The 25,235-nt window shown below is 39.4% G+C and overlaps 2 protein-coding genes across 2 annotated transcripts in view; one reads left to right on the forward strand and one right to left on the reverse strand.

Annotated features, from left to right (window-relative positions):
* Window positions 1-799: 799 nt before the first annotated feature.
* RpS18 (ribosomal protein S18) lies at window positions 800-6,885 on the reverse strand. The gene is made up of 5 exons (XM_019062247.2): window positions 6,708-6,885; window positions 4,981-5,166; window positions 4,272-4,373; window positions 3,077-3,168; window positions 800-941 (listed from the first exon to the last, which is right to left on the reverse strand). Exons 1-5 carry the CDS (start codon window positions 6,708-6,710, stop codon window positions 866-868), a joined length of 459 nt encoding a protein of 152 aa, XP_018917792.1. The 5' UTR covers window positions 6,711-6,885; the 3' UTR covers window positions 800-865.
* Window positions 6,886-11,302: 4,417 nt separating this feature from the next.
* The window catches only part of LOC109044493 (uncharacterized), a 31,726-nt gene continuing 17,793 nt past the window's right edge, over window positions 11,303-25,235 (forward strand). The window contains exons 1-2 of the mRNA XM_019062246.2: window positions 11,303-11,673; window positions 20,036-20,180. Coding sequence (XP_018917791.2) covers window positions 11,650-11,673; window positions 20,036-20,180 — 169 coding nt within the window. The 5' untranslated portion in view covers window positions 11,303-11,649. The remainder of the gene's footprint in view (window positions 11,674-20,035; window positions 20,181-25,235) is intronic.

A 25,235-nucleotide genomic window follows, 5' to 3' on the forward strand; every position in this document is an offset into this window, starting at 1 on the left:
TTAGTGTTTGATACATCAATTTATAAAAATGTTCCGTAGTAACTTAATTAGTTTGTTTTCTTCTACTATTTTCTTTAAACTGATTGTGAGACACTAAATGCGAGAGGAACAGTGATTCAGAATTTTTGCCACTGATATAGGTCTAAAAAAAGAGAATATGGGTGACTCTCCTGGAATATTTGTTCTAGTACATTATAGAATCATGAAGAAAATTCGATAAAAATTTCAATGAAATGTATGCATTCACTTCCTTTAAGAAGAATGAAATATTGGCGGAGATTTTGAAACACCGTGACTGAGAAGTGCCCTTCTTACACCCAGTGCCTAAATCGATAGAAAGAGCTATCTTCAGAAATTTTGTAAATCTAACAAGCTTCAAACTACTTTCTCAAGGAACTAGAATTAATGGGGGATAGTAGATGAAGTCATTTGAATTGGTTCTGAAAAAATCACAGAGATAGAGAGGAGAGAAATGGCTTGTTGAGGATAATCTTACTCTATAATATAAAATCATAAGAGTAACGCTTATAGCCTGAGGTGCGTGCCAAAGAGTGCCTTTGCACATTCTGACCTTCGATTCCGCATAGGAGCGTCGGATCAACAGAAGAACACACGTGTGTCTTTCCAAAGATGCATTGATACTGTATGATAAATTTTCAAAACCAAGAACAATTTTAGAATGCCCCTTTCTACGGGCAAACTCTTCAATCATGCCTCCGTTTTTTGTGATTTAGTTAAATTTTCTAATAAAGATTTTGTCAAGTTTTCTAACAAGAGAGAAAGAGGACGAGACTGAGACTTGAATTTCACTTTTTTTTATTAATTATAAAATAACATAAAAATAAAGTTGAAAGTACAAAAATGTTTACTTCTTTTTAGATACACCCACAGTTCTTCCTCTGCGACCGGTTGTCTTGGTGTGTTGACCACGAACACGGAGTCTGGAAAAAAAATTAGATATTGTAAGAATCAATTATGAAGACACGAATACATCATTAAAGCAAAGTTGAAGCCATTATCCGTAATATAATCTGAAAGCAATTATTCTATGGACTTATTTTTGAAAACTTCATTTTAAATGTATTTTAAAATGAGAAGCACTTTTTCGTTTGATCGCATTAAATCGCTGGGAGATGGAGGCATACTTATAGCACGGTAACATCAAAAGATCTCAAATGTATTCAGAGTTTTAGAGATCTCCTTGTGTAGATACTTCTTCACAAAAAAAAGCAATAATTCAAAAAATTTGGAAAAGTTGTGACTTGTGTCCATAGAGAAATGGGTCGCAGTACCAAAACACTCAAGAGTTAAGCTACAGCGCAACCCAATTATTGAATCCATATCAATACAGCAAGACAAGACATAGCTCTATCTAAACTATGAAATACAGTATATTTTGATGCCTCATCGTTCTGCTTTGAACTTTCAATGAGCAGTCAGTCGCTGGTACTTCTGCATGCAGTGGTGTTTTACAATCAGATGAAGCAAAAAATGCCCAAAATTATCAAACCAAACTGAAGTTAGGAAACTTAGAATTTAGCAGTTCAAATAATTGAATCAGTGAGAACAAAAACACAGTAACTCAGAAACATGAAAGTAATCAAGACACATACGAAACTGCACAGTAGATGAAGAAATTAGTCCAAGAAAAAGATTTTCGGTGCCGAAATACAAGCACTTAAGGACATTTATGGGGTCTAAGTTAGAACAGATGCGCTAACTTCAATGACCTTTATAATGACTGATTGTCTTCAATGAAAATTAAGCATTTTCGAGTTACCGAGTTGGTGTGTTTTCGATCTCACTGATTCAATTCAGTTTTAGGGTGCAGCTGCTTCTAAGTTTTATGTCGATATAACTGGGGCACAAGATTTTTTAAGAGAAATTCAACTTTCCATGCTCTATTGGCATGAAAACCAAATCTAAAACCCTAACTAATTCATCTAACCACTTAGGGTGTTTACTTTCCTTCAAAAACTGAAACTCTGGTTTTAATACATGAGAAAAATTTGCTACAGCGGATAGCCTCATTTGGAAGGACATCTCCTAAATTTTAGCAATGGAGAATTTTAACACAAACATTTTATTGCTTCATCTTAGAGTGCTTAATGAGCTGAGTTTGCAGTATTTTTCATAATTTTTTTCTGACTTGGGAAATTTGAGAAAAATTGATTTAAAGATGAGAAAATGTGACGCCTTATGACGTCATCTGGCGGTATTTCCCATTTAAACACAAGTATTTTAGCAGAATCGGTTATTTTGTCATATCTCCTTTGATAATTGCTCAATTTATGAATCAAAGGTATCTTCGTGTTCTGTTCACTCAGTAGATTCCACTTAAACACGAAATTCATCAAATTTCAGACCCCTGCAAATTCTCCATTTAATCAATTATGCAGGAATGAACCAACTGATAAAATTGACAGGATTTTCCATTATCGATAGGAGATTAGACAACTGTCATAGGGGTGCAAAAACACTCATCTGACAATCCACAGCAAATTAGAACCATGGACTGGTCATAAAAATGGATGGCCTGTTCTTCCTTTCACTCATGACATGGAAAAGATGGAGCAAGGTACACATTTCCTCGCTCCTCTGACGTAAGGGCATATCTCGATTTCCGCATGAGCTCTAGAAAGCATGGATTTGTAGGTGAATCAGGGCTCGTGTGGAAATTGAGATACACCCTTACATCAGAGGAGCGATGATTTGACAATGAAATCAGGTACTTTTCGGCAAGATGAGGATGCCAGAGTACCAATAATCCGACTGGCATTGAAAAAAGTCATGCAGCTCTGATGTGTCAATGTTCTTATTTCCTTCCACCAACCTTGGTTTTAAGTTCGTCTCTCTTTTTCAATTGCATATTGTTATTTATAACTTCCCCAATAACACTTTTAAGCTTAAGCCTCTTTTAGTGGCCTTGCAGGTTCGAGGAAATAAGCCTATCTGTATAGGATAGGCACACAATTAATGGTGACTCTAAGATCTCCAAAAAAAAAATGGTGCATTGTGCCTTATCTTGGGGGAAATGAATAATGGATTTCAATATAAATTTTTTTAGTATTCTTACCCCCAGTGATGCCTCATTCCTCTGTGTACACGGATTTTCTTTAGCCTTTCTAAATCGTCACGAAGTTTGGACTCCAGGTTGGATGCAGTGATCTAAAATGCAGAGAGAAGAAAGAAGTTACAGGAAACAAACGAACAAAATACCTTTGAGATTTCAGTGAGTATTCCATTGAATATACCATTTTATGTCACAAGCTCACTGATTTTTTCCTTCTTTTTTTGGGATTCTTTTTACTAATTTAATAGCTCTCTATTTTGTTGTAACTATGGATCGTATTTGATAGGTACATCAAACAGGTGAGATTGTATCAATATCGATTGATTCAACATGTAAACATAGCCTCAAAAGTCAATTGAGTGATCTAAGGGAACGGATTTCTAGAGATAGTTTTGTTATTAAGAGGAATGGAAAGTAAAATTCATAGGAATTTTCTCATTATTATTAGGTTTTCCTATTTAAATCGAAAATTTTTGTTTGAGGTTATGTTCTATTGTTTTGAACAAAACGATACATCGAACCCTTTTCGAATACGATCTATTATGATTCTTTTGCTGACTGTTATCTATCTCATGCAGCTTTGCTGTGGCACGTAAAACAGTTATTCCAAAAAATAGTTCCTCCACGCGTAAATCTCAGAGAAATAATAATACAAAATTAGTCGATACCACTGTTAAGATAAATAATTTTTGGACCAGCCAAAAAAGGTCCATTGATTAATGATTAGTGGATCAACAATGAGACACAGGGGTTTAGAGAGGTGCAGCCTTTAAAATGTTCCCCTTTTCAAAGACAATGACCTGATAATCTTTTGTTGTGCTCATCAGGTGTTTTGTTGGACAGGCGTTGTTAGAAAATATTGGTTGATTTAGTGTACATCTAGTGCTGATTATTTGCAACCGTGTGCTAATATCTTGAATCTTTCTGTGAACTGAGATAAAATCATGCAGAACTCAAAACCCTTATAGTTTTTTCCATCTTTTCACTTGCCTACATCTACTCATGACTGAACGTTTTCTGCATTCCCCAACTCAACGTCCATTAGATTAACGAGATGGTTCTGTTGGATGTCAGTGTTGGTTATAACTGGGCTTTCTTCTAGTTTGAAAATTAAGTATTACAGAAAAATAGAACTTAATGTTCCTGTTAGGAGGTCTTTTCGCAACTTTAATTTTCGAGCTTATGAGGGTTTCAATACCTGTGAGTATTTTCCGTCAGTGACGTCCTTTTGTCTGTTCAGGAACCAATCAGGGATTTTGTACACTCTGGGATAAGACATGATGGTAATAATTTTCTCAACCTGTAGAGAGTAAAAAAACCAAATTTATGAAAAAACTTGTCTCCAAATGGAGATAGTCGATTTTAATAAAAGCAAATTATTAATAAGAGCTTATGAAGAGGACAAGTAGGTTAGGTGGTTTACGCATTTCTATCTGCGGAGGGAAGCTGCTCACTTAAAGAACTTCTGACCCCTCAGACGTCTTGATCTGAAATACTCAAGTGATATGTTACACTTGGTGATACCCAGTTTTCCTTTGCAATTCTTGGTGTACTCTTTTAATCTTCAAAAGAGACTAAAAATCAAACTGGATCAAAGAATTCAACTACTTAAAAATTGACAGACAAATCCAGAGGATCTATACCCGATCTGTAAAAATCTGCAGGAGAAGTTTCTAGGTTTAAATTAAAAATTTAAAAAAAAACTGATGTCAAACAAACAGAGAAATTTGGAATCCATCAATCAGATTGCTCCATTTACTATTGGTATCAGAATGAGGTTGCACTCATCAACTCCAACACACTAAAACATCTGTTTCTTTCATCTAAATAATTGAAAGGATACTTGTCATTTCACAATGAAATTTTTTTCAGAAAAATTTGAGCACACAGTTTTGTCATTTACTTACTTCTTCGTCAGTGCACTCTCCAGCCCTTTTGTCCAAATCGATATCTGCCTTTTTCAAGACTAAATTTGAAAATCGTCGACCTACTCCTTTGATGGCCGTTAGGGCAAACATGATCTTGATTTTACCTTCGATGTTAGTTGACATAACACGAAGAATGTGCTGGAATTTGTCTGGAATAACGAGCGACTGAAACAGAAAGAAGAAAAGAGGGTCACATAAACATACAGTGCTTAAGGCTCCTGTGATATGATATTCAGAACAATGGAATGGCTCCTGCCGCTAACATAAGAGGCCAGTATTCGCTGAAATTCAAGTTGATATTCATTAATGACTGACTAGTCCCCAAAAGTTACTTTCATGTATAAATACTTTCTATGGGGAGTTCACCATGCTGACATCTGAGTAATTAACACGACACCAGTGCCTGACTCGTATAGGAACATTTCAGCGGTGTAAGTTGGCATTTCAGTTTACGACGTCGCAGACTTCCTGTCATCCCTCATTTTTAAAACGGAACACTACTCAACAGCAATTCTTTAAAACTGCTGTGATTTTTCTTCTCTGTGCAAAGAAAATTCTGTAAAAACTTCAAGGAATGATGTCAATCTGTTCCCCTTCAAAAAAAAAATAACATAGAGGCGGGGGTTTTAAGACATAGCAAACGAGAGATTGTGACACGCTGTTGATTTCAAATTCAATGGTGAGTGAAAAAACCATTCAGATTCCTTTTTCATAACATGTACTATTTCCTCTATGCTAGATGATAATAATAGATTTAGAAGCATCACATCTAACCAGTAAGTACAAAGTCTATCCTGTAGTAGGGCACACATGCACTGATAGAGGAGTGGGAACATAATCCGGTTTGGCAAGAGCCATGAAATAGTGCAATACCCCTTTTTCCCAGTCCCGCCCACCCAAAGGTGTCAGTCTCAAGGTTTCTGCTGATGGCTTGAATTTCAGCGCATTTTCTATTATCTGGACAACTACTGAGGAAAAGCAATTCATTGTAGCACTTGCACTTTAAACTGAATTTTGAGGGGTGCTGACTAATGGAAGTCTGACACAAGTAGGGGTCGAGAAAATCGAACATAATCTGGTGCCCTCAAGAAGCGGATTGGTTAGTACTTGCTGAGGGTAGAATTCTGAACTTCTGGGAGGCGATAAATGATTATAGATTTGATAACTGCATAGATACGCCGCTGTTATACCATCCATTCTAAGATGAGTCCACCAAGCTGGCACAAGATGAGTGATCTTGGGATATGATCATCAAAGAAAGGGACGCTGTCGGTCACTATGGCAAATTAACCAGGTATAGCTATCGATTGGAGTATAAAATTGGTTTAATTGAAAGGGTGCGGTGAATGCAATCCACAAGGCGTACCATCCTGATCTTCGACCAGATGACCCGAACAGGAAGAGGTTAGGTTGGGTACTTCAGTGATCGTTGCAAAGAGGAGGCTAGCTTTAAATTGCAAACAGATCGACTTTTACAAAGTGGCCCAATATGTTAAACAAACAAAATGAATGCTGGCATTTCTACGAAAAGCTTCGAGTATCGCGGCACGTGGCATTAGAAAACGGAGACGGCCTGAAAGCTCATGCTGTCATGGTGCCACCGAGTGATTCTTACGAGCAAAATATGGGAATCTTTGAGGAATAACAAAGGAAATAGTATGATCAGGAGAATGATAAGTAAGATAAAAATGCAAAAAAATACATACCATGATTAAAACTTAAATTAAAAACTAAATTCGAAGTGAAACTTTACAACTATACGGCAATCGCGTGAGCAGGCGACGGGAAAGAAAACAATGGCGGCAAGTGGTGCAAAATCGTCCAGCCTGCTCCGTGAAAGATACTGTTCACTTCTAAAAATGCTTGTACAAACTGGCAACCTTGTGCATAGGCGGGGTGATCAACGATTGCAACGCAAAACGCCACCAACCATCGTGAAGCACCATAAGAAGCGCGGAAAACAGCGCCAGAAGTCTAGCGCGAAATTTAAAAAAGCGCGTCCGCACATAAAGTCCGCACAGACCTCCTTTCAGAGACAACCTTACGAAATGGTTCTTGTCTATCTGTATAGGGCCTTGTCTCCACGAGCCGTTTCACGAGATTTGTCCCTGGGAAAAATCCCACTTACGAAGTTGGGAAAAATATTGAGTTAATCAATATTTTTCCCAGTACCAAGTATGGTACTTGTACCCCTTAGGACCCACTTTACTTAGAGAAGAAGAAGAAGTGAAAACGAATTGTGCAATATTTTATTCATTACTACATTGTTAATATTTGTTTATTAAAATAAGATTAATTGTCATTGTCTATATTATCTCGTGCAAATACAATTTTATATAGAAATATCTTTCCGGTTAAACTCGACTTAACTAATTTATCTTCCCGCGCAAACTAGTCGCAGGACTGTAAGAGCCCCGTCCCGTGGAGACGGTAACTGGGAAAAATCCCAGAAAGTCTCATTCCTGCGATTCGAACTTGGGACAAATCCCATGAAAACATCCCGTGGAGACAAGGCCTAATAGTAGTGAGCGTCCATTTTAATTTTTCCGAGAGTGTATCAATATATTTGTGACTTTTAGCTCCGTGTTTTCTCTGAATCGATTCATTATTATGAAATTAACCATTGACCTATCCGTGCAGCAAAACAATCTTAGTATTCTTAAAGTCAGGCAATATGACAAATAGTGAGAATAATTATATTCTTTCAGGGTAAAATTCCCTTGTTATATTAAACTCAGGAATGATAAATTACCCGCATTACTTCATTGCCGCCAAGGCTTTCAAAATTTAAAAGAAATCGTCTGATTTTAACCATTATTGGCCGGGCAACTGGGTGCCAACAAAGCGATGCGGTCCGACTTTTTTGCCTGAAAGTCAATATTTTGAAATAATTGATTTAAAATCGCATCTCTACTCAGCACTGCAGTTATTTGAACTATGCGTCCTGTCTAAGGCAGTACCTAAAAAAGCACTGAGCACTCTTTGAAACTCTTTGAAAACTGTAACTTTACGGGGAGCGAAACCTTGTCCCACTGTTTTGCAAAATAAAATTTACTGCTACCAAAAGCCTTGAAATTCTGAAAAACTTTGCGTTGATTATTAACCGAGACATCGTACTAAGAAAAATTTGATTTATGACGTCATCCTCTGTGGTAGTGACACCTTTGATTTCTACCACCTTGCATCAATCAATCAGAGAAACACACATCGTCACCTTCCAGGCAAAGTATCACAAGCGCCATGCGACGTTTAAAAATTTCCGCCGCCATTTTATTTCTTTACTGAGAAATTGTTGGATGAATCTGTTTGGAAATTTCACTAAATTTTATCGGCAGCACAAAGAAAATTCAGTGAAATTTTCGGACAGCTTCGTTGAACAATTTCTCTGTAAAAAAATAAAATGGCGGCGGAAATTTTTAAACGTCGCATGGCGCTTGTGATACTTTGCCTGGAAGGTGACGACATCATTTGCTCTGGTTAGGTACTTAACGTTCGTAACTCGGATGAATAAGGCGGAAGGAACCAAAGATGTCACTACCGCGGTGGATGACGCCATAAACCGAATTATTCAAAGTTCAATACCTCGGTTAATAATCAATGCAGAGAGATACTGTTTGGACGGATCTTATTATTTATAGCTAATCTATGAGAATCAAGCATCAAAACACGATTCTGTGACCAGTGCGACTAACCCACCGTAAGATTTTCGGAAGAGTTTTTTGGTCACTTTTTTACTTTTTAGGTAGTGACGCTCTCTTAGGTAGGTACTGCTAAGAAATAGCGGAGAAGGTTCTCTTTACAAGGAAATTTTCAGTTTTTATGAGAGTTTTATTATTAAAATGTAGACATTTTTTTCAATTTTGCGCGCCACGCCACTGTATCCTATGCGGCGCTTTATGAAATCTTCGGGTCCGTTTACTACAAGAACTATACAATTTCGTATCCGTTTTTGTTCGTTCGAAGTTTCTTACTCATACTTATTTTCCCTATTTAAGGAAAACATGCGAATAGACCTGAATAAAACATTTAAAATATTTTTCGTTATACCTAGGAAATATCACGGTGGATTTTAAAGTTCATTTTGGTTTATACTCATTTAATGGGCAGCGAAAAACTTGCAACGTCGCAGATTGAGATTGAATGTTTTTTTACCTCACCGTCGCGTCGGTGATGAGGAAATGTGCAACTGCGCATGCGCAAGAGTGTAAAAATAACAGCGGGTATCGCGATCTTCCGCCACCAAATCGAAGCGATACTGTTGAAGGCGCTCTGAGCAACTATTCCACCACGGAAGTATTGCACAGTATCAGGCGGAAATGAAGGCGCACTCACGTTTATAAATTGACTGGTATCGTTTACCGTTGGGCGCTGTGTAGAGTCCTACTGATCGTACGATATGGATATTATTATGCGGCTACAGTTCGGTCGATTTGTATAAAACTTGGTACCAGGTAGTGTTTTTTGGTGGGAAACTTGAATTTCAACTCTTTTGCGTCCAAAACGCAACCACGAAAGCATGCAGAAGACAGCACTTACCACTTACCTACGCTACGACTGTCTTGCCAAATATCTAGCCTAACATGAAAATTAATGAAACCCTTTTTATTTAACTGAATAAAATCGGTCGATTTTTAATCATTCAAACGGACAGGTGCAAACGGTTGCACTTTGACAGAGGACGGATATTTTTTTTTTTTTTTTTTTTTTTTTTTTTTCAATAAAATTTTTCGCAAAGACGCTGTGAGCACATTTTCTTAAAACTCCATTTTTGCACTTGCGGCTCTCTTTGCTATCAAGGCGGAGGAGTTGCGCTTGTTTTATGCCGAAACATCCCTATGCCGTGATAGCGAGGACAGCAGTAAGTGTTAAATTTTCGAAATCGAGTTTCCTCCAAAACTCTTCAGAAATCTATTAGATGAAAGCACTGAAGTAGTTAATACGGCAAAATTCATCTTAATTGCATGAAAACGATACATATGAACGGTATAAGTCGGCAATCACATAACTTCTTGTCATACTTTATTTTTTAAACGGAAAACTACTCAGCGGCAATTCTTTAAAACTGCCGTGATTTTTCCTCTCTGTGCGAAGAAAAATCTGCAAAAACTTCAAGGAATGATGCAAATTTGTTCTCCTTTAAAAAAATATCACAGAGATTTTCAGGCACCGCAAACGAGTCATGTGATTGCCGACTTACACCTTTGATATGAGAACGCCATAAGTGAGCAAAAAATGACGTTGTTTCAGGCAAGACAGCAGTAAGTGACAATATTCCTCCAGAGAGCCAACGAAAAACAGTGCTATTAAGTAAAGTGCCGCCCTCTTCGGCCAATTTCTAACCTGTTTGTTGGGTGTCCAAAACGCCACCACGAAAGCATGCAGAAGATATCACTTACGGCTTTCTTGCCTGATATAAACCTAGTATGCAAATGGAAAATACCTTTTTTATGTAACTGAAATAAAATCAGTCGATTTTTAATCATCCAAACGATTTCTATGAGTCTTTCGGACGATTTGTAGCAATTTTACAAAGAACGGATAGGCTTTTTTCGGTAAAATTTTCCGGTCAGAAGCTTCTGAGCTCTTTTTTTCAAAACTTCATTTTTGCATACTGCTCTCTTCGTTATCACGGCAGATCCGTAAAACAGTCTCGAGGCCGTGGTACCAAAACAGTGTTCGAAACTCACCTTCGAGTTTCAGGAGCCACGTGGCCAGTGGCGTGGCGTGCTTTGCGATAAATCGATTGTTATGCCATTTAAACCTATGGAAAAAGATCGATAAACAGGGTGTTCACAGCGAACACCTTAATAATCGATTCTTTACCATAGGTTTAAATGGCTAACAATCGATACATCGCAAAGCACGCCACGCCACTGAATGTGGCCGCATCCAGCTCGATTTTTAGGGGCCATAGATGATTTTTTAGGGGCCAAATTCACTTTTGCCGATATATCACAGCGCATTTAGTGAAAAGTTAGACGCAAGATGTTTTAGTTACAGAACTAGTAGCTATAACTTGCGGGAAATTGCGAAGAATCACCATACAGAAAAATTAGGGGTTTTTCAGGGGGGGGGGGGGGGGTAATAGGGGTCACTTTGGCGCAGACCCTTCATTTTTTAGGCGCCTGTGAGTATCGAACACTGTACCAAAATATCAATTTGGAGTTTTTGGGCGCTTACGTCCCTTTTTCAGTGGACGATCTTTACGGATTCGAGCATCGTCCTTGTCCTTGCGGTCGTCTGATCGAGCTGTCTCATCTTCCCCCGCTCCGGCGCAGACTAGGAAGGCGATAACAGCTAATCACCAGTCTGCTACGCACCTGACGAGGCGATAGACAATCAGCCCGCTCTAGACAATCAGTTCCCTTTAGACAACCAGTTCACTCTCGACAACCAGTTCGCTCTCCCGCGCGCGAATTTTGTGCTTTACCGAACGTCGACTTCACACGTAACCCGCTTTTTTTCTCTAAAACTTCGTGTTCGGTGAGTTTTTCGCAAGCCTCTCCGCGAATATTTCGTCCGAGACTCTATCGATAGATCGAAGCTAGAATTTTCGCGATCGATTATTTTTTTTTTGCAGAATTTTTTGCGATGACTGTCGGTTCTTATGGTGCGATTTTCTGAGGACGCGCCGTGTTTTATCTCGAGATGTTGGATAAGCTAAAACAATGGGTAAATAATCACTTTGATTTATATATTGGAGACGTCTCATTTTTTTTAGGTTGGTTTTCAGCAATGGCATGGTTGGTTGGCATCAAACACTAAAAAATCTAGCGAACTTGATTGTTTTTAAACACACTCTTTGCGATAGAGAATTGGTTATTACCATTTTTTTAAAAAAAAGGCGGGGCATTTCTGGCACACTACTCCTCGAACATTAGCTCCTGCTTTAACATTCGGAGCAGTTATTAACACGTCGAAGAATCCTGTTCGTTAGAGTGCTAACGGCTGTACTTTTACAGGATTTTCAAAATACATTTTTCGGGAATTCAGGAGCTGAAATGTGTCATCGGATGTAAGATTTTTTAGTTTTTTTTTTTTTTAAAAAAATTTAAAGTTTGTACAGGTTTTTATCCTGTTTGGAAACTGCAACCCCGTGTGGAGGCTGTAAGAAAGAAAACAATAAAATTAAGGGGAAGTAATTTAGGGTTCTAGGGATGGAGTGAAGGTTTAGGTGGCTTGTTACTACCGATTGTACATATTCTAGACGCACACCGGGTAAGCTGGAGGGTGATTTTTAAGCTTTCGATGAGAAATAAAAACGAATATTGAAATCTTAGCTGGCATTTTCGCAAAATCTAGCGAGTATTTTCATCTTTGTTCAAATGGAACACATCTGTTGTTTTCTAAACTTAGGTAAAGCTCACTGGCGTGGAAAAAACAAAGGAAGAGAGAACACCCCCGAAAATATCATGGGACGTTTAATATTTGTACCATTGGACTGCATTTTGCAATTTGGAACTATAAATTCTGGCTCATCTGAAAAAAAACACTTATGTGCATGGGGAAACTAATGGCACATACGTTGTTTTAAAACCGGGTCAGAATTTATAGTTCCAAATTGCAAAATGCAGTCCCATTTTACTCCCTCTCCGTCATCCCCGTAACCATCCATCGGGAAAAGAGGACAGCAAAATTATATAGCTCTTCTGTTTTCCACTCCAAAAAAATCGATTTTCAAAAAAAAAAAAAAAATAAAAAAAAAAAAATGTTGGTTGTATAAAACAACAAGCTGAGGTCATTTCCGAATCCAGAAGAAAAAAGACATGACCCTTTAAGTAAAGCTCGTGTCAATGTGCGTTTTACCCTCATTTTCATAAGCAAACCCTGCCGGTTAGGTTTTTGGACGGTGTTAAACGGCATATCATTGCACTGAAACAATTTTAGAGTGGAATTCGGCGCTGGAGTCTATATAGCGCCAAAAAAACCGGGGTAAAACTACTCTTTTTGCGGAGTGACATACACCTTCACGGAGCGGAATCTATCCTTTCACCCTGGTAAAAATTGGCAGTAGAATGTGTGTTCCAAAATACTATAGACCTAAAGCCGGCTGTAAGATTTCCATAGCTTCTGTGGCCGGCTGTACAATTTCTTATAGCATTTTATAGCCGATGGCGACTAAGCAACAGACAGATGATACAGTTTATGCTAAACGCTACTAATTACGGATACTAGGACCTAGTTAGTTTTTGGAGTACCGTTCTCTTTTTTTTCCGTAGTATCTTGATTTATTTTGCGAGGAAAGCTCCGCACTTTTGATGGATGCCTGCCATTACTAATATATTAGAGCGCCTTCAGTTTCGTATGATACTGTGCAATACCTCTGGTGTGAAATAGTTGCTTCAAGCGCCGTGGCAGGCGGGCAGTCAGCGCGAAACACGCATTGGCGCGGCGCCTACAAACCTAACAGGGATACGTCACGCGCTGCGCAATGCGTGAAGTATCCCTGTTAGGTTTGTAGGCGCCAGTGCGTCGCCGCTCCGCTTTGTGTTAGGCTCTAATATTTAATCTCGTGGAGTCAGCGTTTTTCAACTCATGATTTTGAAACGTTTGCACACTCTGTATGGACTATTCTCATTTTAATTGATGAAAAAAAAATAATTTGAAAGGAAAATATAAAGTGTGTTCTGTAAATATTAAGGTAGTTCCGTATCAAACTTAATGATTTCCAAAGCACACGAATTTCTAAACAATTTCTTTTAGCCTTTTATAGCCAATGGCGATGAAGTGTAAAGCCCGGCGATAGGAACTATAGCCCGACTGTATATACTTTTTTATAGCTTCGTATATCCCGGCTATATGATTTGCTCCGCTTTCTACAGTCAGCTATATGATTTTCAATAGCCTTCTTTAGTCGGCTATAAGAACTCCTATGGTATTCTGAAACGCAGCTCCTATCGGCAATTTTTACCAGTGTAGGGAAGAGCTGTGTGCTCTCACGGAGCGATTTTCACTTTGTATTCATATCACTCAGGTTTTTGGGAGGTACATAGACTCTAGTAGATCAAACACGGAATTTCAGTCCTCGATTTATACCAGCGTGCAGGCGGATTATTTGGGAACGGATAGTTTAATGGAGAAGATCTAAGTCATCAAAAAGAGCATGTCTGGCATTGTCTGGCATGCTACATATAATTTCGCGTACCTACTATTTGCTACTGAATCCAGAGATGAATAACTTAGTTTTTTTCCTATACTCAATGGATCCACTGGCGAATCCAGAAAATTGACAACATTGTTTTTTCTCCATTTAAACCCACGGAAATGTCATCGATTCTTGAAGGGGCCAGGTGCTCCGACAAGGATCGATTATTTAAAATAGGTTTAAATGGATGAAATACTGTGTTGCCAAATTTCTGGATCCGCCCCTGAATGGATCACTTTTTTGGAAATTCGATTCTTTGCGTAATTGAAAGCTTGTCGTAAAAAACGCTCGACGGGTGAGCAATTTTTTTCCTATAAACAATGAATTTTTCGAGCATCTTAAATCTGTGGAATACATTTGTAAACCTGCTCACAGCAGCGAGTCTGTCTAATTATGCAGTGAGAGTAGGTGAGTAAATATTGCATTGACACGTGCGAGGATACACATACTCACAGATCGAACAACGAGCACATGAGCTTGCTTCCCGGTTAAAGGTCGAAGGTCCCTGGTCCATATGCAGCAGAGATAGATTGATTAATATCGGTTGTCTACTTCAACGCTCCTTATACGTCGAGCCACGGGTCATGCCCAAAAATAAGAAAGACACACTTTTCACCAAATCTAACAGTCAGTAGAATGCTCGAGGAGCCGAAAGGCAATAATGATTTTAAGATAAAGGGGTGAGGATAACACAACCGGGATCTGAAAGGATTACTGCTGCATTATTTGGTGTAGAGAACACTAGAATTTTACTGAAGAAAACATTATTTCAAAGGTAATTGGGACCGAGTTTATCAGAAAGGAACCAACCTACATTTTCGAAAAAAATGAGTTAAGACTGTTTTTGAGTTTCACTAGCCGCAAGTTTTCTCCTGCCAAAAACTGAAAGTTTGAAAACAGAAAATTTTGTGAAAAGAGGGGTTGAAGTTTATTTTTACATTGAGCCTTATGGAGGAACAAAACTTCAAACCTCTATTTCTCAGTTTCAACTCAATGTGGGTTGGTTCCTTTCTGATAAACTCGGCCCATTCAAGCTTTGAGAACGAGGAACTGGGAAACGCTGTCAAAGTTTGCCGGCGAAATTGCCAGCTTGGGAAACGATTTGATTTATTTCAAACGCTTAAGACATCATTAAAATGGAAAGTGTGGCATTCGAATGATGCACTTCGAGTAAGCTGGTTTTGTTTGGTATACATAATTACATGACCGAGGCATTTGCCGTGCTCAACCGAATACTATTCGGATGAGATACGGTTCAGTTGCATGTATCAAACAATACCTACTTACTAGGATCCAAGTTACCCGTGGAGTGACTCTAATTTCTTCTGAAATTTTTCTTTCAAAGTAATTTCTGAGGAACTCTTGGCTCACACGTCAATAAAATCCGAAATTTTCACGTATCTAAATTTTTAGAATTTTTTTAAAAATGTTGAAACATTTTTAAAAAGTTTTTCAATGATATTTTTAGGAAATTTCAAAAAAATTCAAGGAAACTTAACTTTCGATTTGCAATAAGAAACTATTTCTGGATCATTCATTACAGCACCAATCAGTAAACTATAGTGGCACATTTTCAGTGGCGTGGCGTGCTTTGCGACAGATCGAGTGATCTACCATTTAAACCTATGAAAAAGGATCGATAAACAGGGTTTTCGCGACGAATACCTTGATAATCGATTATTTACCATAGTTTCATGTGGAGAAATATCGATAATCGATTATTCACGCCTCATCGCCACTGACACGAGTCACGAGCCGGCAACACGATGAAAAAACTGCAGAAATGCGTGCTTATCTCACTTCGCGATGTTTAAACTTCCCCTTCGTGCTCTATTACCAACACACAAAAACTACTAAGCGTAATTTCTTGAAAATCTCGGCAATTTTTTTTTACTCCATGAAGAATATTCGGAGAAAATTTCCAACCGTGGTATTGGTTTGGTCTCTGTTAAAAAATAAAATAGGAGCGGAGATTTTGAAACACCGCAACCGAAATGCGCATTATTCTTCAGTGGCGTGGCGTGAATGATCGATTATCGATATATCGCCATTTGAAGCTATGGTAAAGAATCGATTACAAAGGTGTTCGCTGCGAACACCCTAATAATCGATCTTTTTTTCATAGGTTTGAGTGGCGTAGATCGATATATCGCAAAGCACGCCACGCCACTGGCATTCTTGCAGTTTCACCGTCGGATACTGCCGTGCAAAGGAAGAACATCGCACGAACCTTCAGGCGTTCTCGTATTTCCTTCAATATACAACGAATTTAACAGTGAGAAATTATTGAGATTTAATTAAAATGAATTTAATTTAATTTTTAATGTAAAAGTTAATTTAAATAAGGAAACTGTAAATAGTTTCCTTCAAATTTGCAGACAATTTTGTTCGCAATTTGGTCAAAATTATCTGAAAATTTCAAAGAAAAAGATGCGTAACTGCGAACATCTTTCTTCAAAATTTTCAGATAATTTTGTTCGCAATTCAATCTGAAAAATCTGAAAATTTCAAGAAGAAATATAACTAACTTTCCTCAAAAATACATGTTTTATCCGGGGAAATTTGGCGACCCTGGAATGTTTCATACAGCGTTTTTCTTTAGCACGGCAGAATAGTACTGCCGCGAGCTAAGGAAGAACGCCGTATGAGCCTTCAGGCGTTGCGAAATTTCCTTTGGTAAATCACGACTTTTCGGAAAAGTTTGTTAATATTTCTCTTCTAATTTTTCAGACGATTTTGTTCTTAATTTTATCTAAAATATCTAAAAGTATCAATGAAAAATACGCATAACTTAATTCCATAAAAATACACGTTTTATCCGGGGAAATTTGGCAACTCTCGAATGTTCATACGGCGTTCTTCCTTAGCACGGCAGAGGAGTCCCTAATTGCAAAATTTAGTTGATGTGAGGAAAATTTCTTGAAATTTACAAGCGATTTGACGATAAGATTTAATGAAATTTTGCATCCCTGTCAAGTCTGCGCAATAATGCGATCGGCCCAGCGGTGGATTCCGCGATTCGTAGGTGTTAATTTCTGCATTCATTGCGAGCAATCTGGCCCCGGACAATGCGACAGGTTCCAATATTCCGCTGACAGACGACCGCCAAGCGACGGGGAGCGCCTCTTGCGCAAAGCGCCGCGACAATGACGAAATTTTTCAGCACATACGTGCCTGGGCTCGCATCAGAGGCGCCCTTTTTGTTTCCCGGCCGTCATGGCCGAATCCGTAATTTTTTCACGCCTCCCGTTCCTGCCGCCTCACCGAAATTTTACCAGAACGCACTAATTGAAACGCGGTTGAACTGTACAAGGAGAAAAAAATTGCACGGAGTGATACCTATTCGATGGTGAAACTACCAAACCACGTATCTCGTTTGCGGTGTTTAAAAATCTACGCTCACATTTTATTTTTTTCAAGTAGACCAAATCATTATCATTCCTTGAAATTTTCACAGAATTTTCTCCGCACGAAGAGGAAAAATCACAGAAATTTTCAAGACTGGACGTTAAGTAGTTTTTCATTTAAAAAATAAAGTATGACAGGAAGTCTGCGACGTCGCAAACCGAGATACGTGGTTTGGTAGTTTCACGTCGTATCCTGCTGTGATAAGGAAAAACGCCGCATGAACCTTCAGACGTTGCCAAAGATACACATTTTAAGAGCAACCCGAGACAATGATAACAGTGGAAAAAACAAGGGGGGAAAATGGGAAACAAGGCTAAAATACACAATGAATAAAAACCGAGACGTTTCTACTCAAAACTGAGTCATTTTCAGTCGGAATTACGGTAAAAATTTTAAAAAAGACGATAAAAACCTGAGCCCTACGTGGCGGTGGCCGGGATCTGAGAAAAAGACGAAGACGTTGCCAAATTTCCTTTGATAAAACACGAATTTCCTGGTGATAAACTTATTAATATTTCCCTTCCAATTTTTCGGATAATTTTGTTCGCAATTTCACGTAAAGTTCCTGAAAATTTCCAGGAAAAACTTACTTTCATACTTTTAAAAGTTTACTTTCATACTTTTACTTACTTGCTACAAAACTTTCATAACTTTTCTTAAAAATAAACAGTTTACCGAGGGAAATTTGGCAACTCTCGAATGTTCATACGGCGCTCAGTGGATCGAGTCAATCAGAGAGGTCGTACATGAAATTTAACACTAAAACTGCAAATTTTGATGTTTATTTTGTCTACCCTGGTAAAAATTGGCAGTAGAATCTGTGTTCCAAAATACCATAGACCTACACCTACAGCCGGCTGTAAGATTTCCAATAGCTTCTATAGCCGACAACACAATTTCTTACAGCCTTTTATAGCCGATGGCGACTGAGCAACAGCCAGGCGATAAAGTGTATGCTAAACGTTCCTTATTGCGGATGCTAGGACTTAGTGAGTTTTTGGAATACTGCTTTCTTTTTGGGCCGTAGTATCTTGATTTATTTTGCAAGGAAAGCTCCGTACTTTTGATGGATGCCTGCCATTACTAATATATTAGAGCGCCCTCAGTTTCGTATGATACTGTGCAATACCTCTGGTGTGAAATAGTTGCTTCAAGCGCCGTGCCGTGGTACGCTGCGGCGCGGCGGGCTGGCAGCCATCGCGAAACGCGCATTGGCGCCTTCAAACCTAACAGGGATACTTCACGCATTGCGCAATGCGTGAAGTATCCCTGTTAGGTTTGAAGGCGCCAGTGCGCCGCCGCTCCGCTTTGTGTTAGGCTCTAATATTTAATCTCGTAGAGTCAGCGTTTTTCAACTCATGACTTTGAAATGTTAGCACGCACTCTGTATGGATTATTCTCATTTTAATTGATGAAAAAAAATATGTAGTCAAGGAAAATTTAATGTGCGTTTTGTAAATATTAAGGTGATTCCGTACAAACTTAAGGATTTACAAAGCACACGAATTTCTACACAATTTCTTATAGTCTTTTATAGCCGATGGCGAAAAAGCAACAGCCAGGCGATAAAGTGTAAAGCCCGGCGATAGGAACTATAGCCCGGCTGTATAATTTTTTATCGCTTCGTGTAGCCCGGCCGTATAATTTTTTCCACTTTCTACAGCCAGCTATATGATTTTCTATCGCCTTCGTCAGTCGGTTATAAGAACTCCTATGGTATTTTGAAACGCAGCTCTAGCGCCAATTTTTACCAGGGTATATAGTTTAAAGGGAGTCTCTGGGAGATAATTTTATGAGAAAACCAATGGAGTCAATTTTGAAACCTCAAAGTTTGTATAAACGAAGTTATAAGCGTTTAAAGTTTCCAAATTGTGTTAACAAATTATTGGTAATTATACCAAGATAGACTGGTAGCTAAGCTTACCTAATAACCGGTATTTTTACTGTTTTTCTCAGGTAATAATACCACTTTTATTGGTAATCAATTCCCGATAACTTTGCCATTTTATCTAGGTAATTCTACCACAATCGATAAAAAATATTGGCGTTTTTACCGAGGTTCAGTAAAATTACCGAGAAAGCTCAATAATTTTACCAAGATTTCTCGGCTAAATTACCAATTTCATGAACGGTAATTTTACCAAGAAAAAACTGGGCATCAAATAGAACCCTGAATTCTTGGTAATTTTACCCTTTTCTTAGTAAATACACCGAGATTTTTTTTTCAGTGTAGCACGGCAGAACAGTCGTATATCATCCTAATAAATGAACAATCGGAGGAAATTTGGCAGCATTCGGGTACACTCATAGAGCGGTCTTCTTCAGGACGGCCGCATGGGCCAGTGGTTGACCGTGTCCGAAATGGCGAATAGAAACTAGACCGAATGCCTTGGCGTTTAGGTATCGTATCAGAAGCATAATTATAGACTGATAATTGATGGTTTCGAGTGGATTCTAGCCGGGATGTTTGTTCGGTTGCAGGGCCTTCGACTTATGAAAGGGGACGCCGAGATTGAAGGAGTCATCGCTGCCGAGCTTGTGTGCATGCGCCACGACCCCAGGGAGATCCCTCGACCCTTCAGAAACATGCGCTTCTTCTGCTCCCAGAACAACAACACCGTCTTCCGTGAGTTTTTCTTCTTATTCATCGTCATACTTCAAGATCAAATCTAATTCCATTTCATACGGTCGCATGTGAGTTTTTTTTTCTTTTCTTTTCTTTTTTTTATCAATACTCTTAAGGGGGCCCCTCCCAGAAATTGACTTGGTCTCCTACTGAAAATTTGATAGATTTTACGAAATGAAAGTTTGATATCTTTCGTCTCTGAGATAGTACTTCAATCAACTTTTCAGGGAGAAAAGGTCCACATTTTTCTTGAGACAACTTATACATACGTACAGTCCTGGGGCCTAATTTTGTCGGCTCTTTCACACGGAGTGCAACATCCATCGATGAGTCCTAACCGCACCACCGGCCAATCAGAAGCGCTCAGTTGGACTTAGGTGCAGTCGAGACCCGTCCTAAGTATATTTAAGTACGGTTAAAGGACTGACAAAATTCGGTCCCTGTATGACAAATGCGGGGCCACCGGATTTGTATGTTGTTATAAAACTAACCTATTCTAACCTATCCGATTATTTTTTTGGCCGATAAATGCCTTTTTGTGTCAAGATTTTGGTTTTTGGGTCTCGAAGAATGGACCCACAACTATAGAGAGGCCCCACAACCTTACGCAATTTTTTTCCAAGTTATTCCACGAGAGATATAGGTATTTTACATGAGATCAGAGGAAAAATCAGTGCAGTTTTCAGTTGGATAAGCCCATGATTCTTCAATAAAAATGCAGTTGGCAAGGGGGAATTTGGCAACATTGAAATGCAGTTACGCTCTTTCGTGGGGGAAACAACGTATTAAATATTCATTTCCCTATGCATATACGTGTTTTTACGGATGGGCCACAAATTGTAGTTCCTACAAATTGGACCGCGTTTAACAGAAAGGAACCAAGCCATATCAGCTATTGCCAAATTAGACTGAGCACTTTAATTTTTTACGAGAGAACGTTTGTGTGAATTCCTTTGAAAATTTTAAGGAATTTGCCTTCGCACTACGGAGAAAATCCACTGAAAGCACGAAAATCCGCACTACCGTTTTCATGTAAAAAATTAGATTGCCCAATTACATTTGGCAATAGCTGATGTGGCTTGGCTCCTTTCTGTTTAACGCGGTCCAATTGCAGAGCGTATAGTCCAATTCGCGGAGGAGATACATGATGATACTGTTCTCAAAGATCTTCCTTGCCCTTGCCGCCGAGATGAGATCCGGCGCGGAATAGACGGAGGATAATGAGAGTGTGAAATTAATTTTTCGGCGCCCCTTAGCGGAAGTGAGTGGGACTCGGTGATTGGTCGGGGGGTTCTCGCGATTCATGAATTGAAGCGGGAGATCGACTCGAGCGCGGCTCCACGATGGGATGCCCCCGGCAAGGTCGGATCCTCGATCCTGACCGGGTGACCGCAAGTTCAAAATACCACTGCCGGGCGCCGCGCCGCTCACCTGACTCCAGCATCCGTCGCCGGAGCTAGAGCTGCTTCCACAGAGAATAGATTTTACGAGGGGGTACGCCCTCCGGGTCGCCACGCGGACCAACCCCCAATGATGCTTCCTGTGTTACACTGAAAAAAAAAATTCGGTGTGTTTACTAAGAAAAGGGTAAAATTACCAAGAATTCAGGGTTATATTTGATCCCAGTTTTTTCTTGGTAAAATTACCATTTGTGGAATTGGTAATTTTACCGAGAAATCTCGGTAAAATTATTGAACTTTCTTGGTAATTTTACTGGACTTTGGTAAAAACGCCAATATTTTCTATCGACTGTGGTAGAATTACCGAGATAAAATGGCAAAGTTACTGGGAATTGATTACCAATAAAAGTGGTATTCTTACCCGAAAAAACCAGTAAAAATACCGGTTTTTAGGTAAGCTAACCAGTCTGTCTTGGTAAAAATTACCAATAATTGGTAAAAAAAAGTGAGATGGTAAAGGTACCAGCGGACCTTGGTAAAAACGCCGAAAATTTTTTTTCAGTGTATGTTTCAATAATTTTGATGAACCTGGATCATCCTCGTAAAAAACGACAACGGTGATGAGAACATGTTACACGGAGAAAAAAAACTTCGTGCATGGGACCCGAAGTTTAGGTCATATGGATCTCTTAGGGTTTCTGATCACGCATCCGACAACTTGAGATCGAGCTGCCGAAGTTCGGGTCAGACACCGAGGCACTTCGGTATGTATCGAAGTACTCAGATGTCTGACCCGAACTTCGGCAGCTGGACCTTAAGTTTTTAGATACGTGACCCGAAAACATCAGAGATCTATATGACTTCAACTTCGAGTCCCACGCACGAAGTTTTTTTTTCTCCGTGTACCAATGCAGTACCATTTTGAAATTAATATCGATGGCCAAAGGGACTAGAGTGAGGTCCTAAGAGCAACGCGGAGAGAAGGAGAAGAAATTTTGTTGCTTTTTTTTAACGGGGAGAAGGTTCAGAGGTTTCATTCCTGCGATTCGAACATGCACGGAGAAAACAACTTTGTGCATGGGATCCGAAGTTGAAGTCATATGGATCTCTGAAGTTTTCTGACCACGCATCCGGAAACTTGAGGTCGAGCTGCCGAAGTTCGGGTCAGACATCACTTCAGTAAGTACCGAAGTACTCAGATGTGTGACCCGAACCCTTCGGTACGTGCCTAGGTACTTCAAATGTCTGACCCGAATTTTGACAGCTAGACCTCAAGTTTTTGGATGCGAGATCCGAAAACTTCAGAGATCCATATGACCTCAACTTCAGGTCTCATGCACGAAGTTTTCTTCTCCGTGGGGACAAATCCCATGAAATTTCCCGTGGAGACAAGGCCTTACCGGAGGAGAGCTGAAACCTAGAGCCCACGAGGGTCGTCCCGCGGTCTCGGGTTGTCTGAAACTGAAACGGCTATCCTCAATGTGACATGAGACATTTTGCAGGGGAACCTTCACTCAAGTTGTTTGTCTCATCTCCGCCGCCACCGCCGCGTGGCGCGTCGCGCCAGAAGCAGAGTGAAGGGCATCTCTATTAATTGTTGGTCTTTGGACCGGTAACCAGCGCTCGTTGATCGTCTTACTTCCTATCGCGTCGTCGGTTCTTCGAGGAAGTACCTCTCCATCGGAGAGAGATGCTCGCAATTAGCAACGAGGGTTATTTGCTTTGCATGCAATTCATGAGGTGCTTGGGACGATAGAGAATTTGTAGGTGTCTGAAATTTGATGGATTTCGTGTTTCAGTGGAAATTACAGAGTGGACTGAACACGAGGATACCCTTGGTTCATGAATTTAACAATTATTGGAGAAGATATGACAAGATTATCTAATCTGCTAAAATACATGTGTTTAAATGGGAAATGCAGCCAGATGACGTCACTAGGCGGTGCATTTTCTCACTTTTAAATCGATTTTTACACCATTTCCTATATCAGAAAAAAATCATAAAAAACACTGTGAAATCAGCTCTTTCAGATGAAGCAATAAAAAATTTGCATGCAAATCCTCCATTGAGGGGCTTAGAGGACAAGGCGCAGAAGTGCAGTTTTGGAAAAAATTGAGATGAAGTTGAGGAAAAGTTCATTTAGAAAAAAAATTAAAAACAAAAAATGCGCACGAAACAAACAAAAAAAACCGCTTCAGTGCAATTTCTTCTACAATAAAATGGAATTCCACATTCTATTTCCACAATGGACAGACCTCAAAGCAATTAGACATCCAATTAGAATTTTGAATTATTCAGTCGTCTTAGCATGCGACGCCGTTAAATTGCGACGATCAGATCGTCTCAGAAAGCCTGCTCGGGTTTCTCCATCCAAGAGCGATCCCTCCCCCGTAATTATCAAGTCCCACCGCGAGCAACGGTAAATACGAAACGACGCAACGCATTACGCAACCCGGTTGTTGCAGCTGCAGCCGCTTTTACTTTCCGCCAGAATAGCGCGATTTGCTAGAAAACTCGTGTGGAAAATCCTCACAAAAATGTATCAGTTCCTCGCCCTGAGTTCGAGGCTGTCGGAATCACGAGATGCGGCCGGAATCGCCAAGTCGCGGTGAATCGAGTTCAAGGCGGTGCGGTGACATCGGATGCGCTCATGCTAACGTTCAACGCTGTTCCCGCGCTGGGCGCCGAGCTCGGCTGTTATTGGTCGTCGGGCGCTCAGCTCGGCTGCCATTGGTTCCCGCGCGCGCTGCGCTCGAGCGCGGGGAAATTCAAATTGACGGGGGTGCACTCAGGCGAGCGTCAAAACAAGATCGATCGATCTTCCTCCGAAAAAAACCGCACACAGCGGTTTTTCGCTGGATTAAGGAGTTTTGCGAGTGCGAGCTTTTCCAGGAAAGTCTTGCTGCTTGCAATAATCGGCATTTAAGTAAGATGGGAAATACTTTGCGGTAGTATTTCAAAATATACGTTGTTGCTTGATAAGAATTTATTTAAGGGCTTGCAAAATCGAGTTCGTTATCAGACTTATCTTCGTAGAGTTATGGGCTAAAAATAAAAGGGAAAATACTGCTTTTGAGTCCTGGCCAAATGTGTTGAGTTTCTTGCAAGAATTTTTTGAAGAATTGAAAGAATTGCATGAATTGAAACTTAGATCCAGTGTTAGAAGTTGCAAAGAGAAAGCTTAAGGAACAGCTACTTTCGATTTTAGCAAACCAAAATTTTCATTTCTTAAACTACGTGCTAATAAATCGCACATAAGCAATCGAGCCCATTCAAAATAAAATCCAAATGAGCAACTACGAATATTTAAAATTAACCAGAAGCATTTACCGACTTTTCCTCATCTATTTGCGGTTTAGTGACATTTTTAAACTTATTTAAAGATGGAAGATTCTTCGGTGCCGTATCATCCGTAAATGACTACTCATCAGTGCAGTATCGAATTATCGATGAATAAATCGTTATTCGGCGATACCGATCGTGATCTTAGACTTTTTTTTCTTTACTTTCACCTAAATTTTACATCTTGAATTCCAACAAAACATTATTGAGCTGTATATTATATCCCTAATTAAATTTTCCTACCCGCAAACAAAGTACGGTACCGACGAATAGCCATTTATTCATCAGTGCGATACCTGTGAAAAGCCATTT

Source organism: Bemisia tabaci, chromosome 8 (genome assembly GCF_918797505.1).
Source record: "Bemisia tabaci chromosome 8, PGI_BMITA_v3".
Lineage (NCBI taxonomy): Eukaryota > Metazoa > Arthropoda > Insecta > Hemiptera > Aleyrodidae > Bemisia > Bemisia tabaci.

Coding starts and splice junctions, on each gene's coding strand:
- RpS18 (XM_019062247.2), bottom strand. Junction 4,374..4,980: donor GAGAGTGCACTGACGAAGAA/GTAAGTAAATGA, acceptor TACTCTCTACAG/GTTGAGAAAATTATTACCAT. Junction 3,169..4,271: donor CTGACGGAAAATACTCACAG/GTATTGAAACCC, acceptor TCTGCATTTTAG/ATCACTGCATCCAACCTGGA.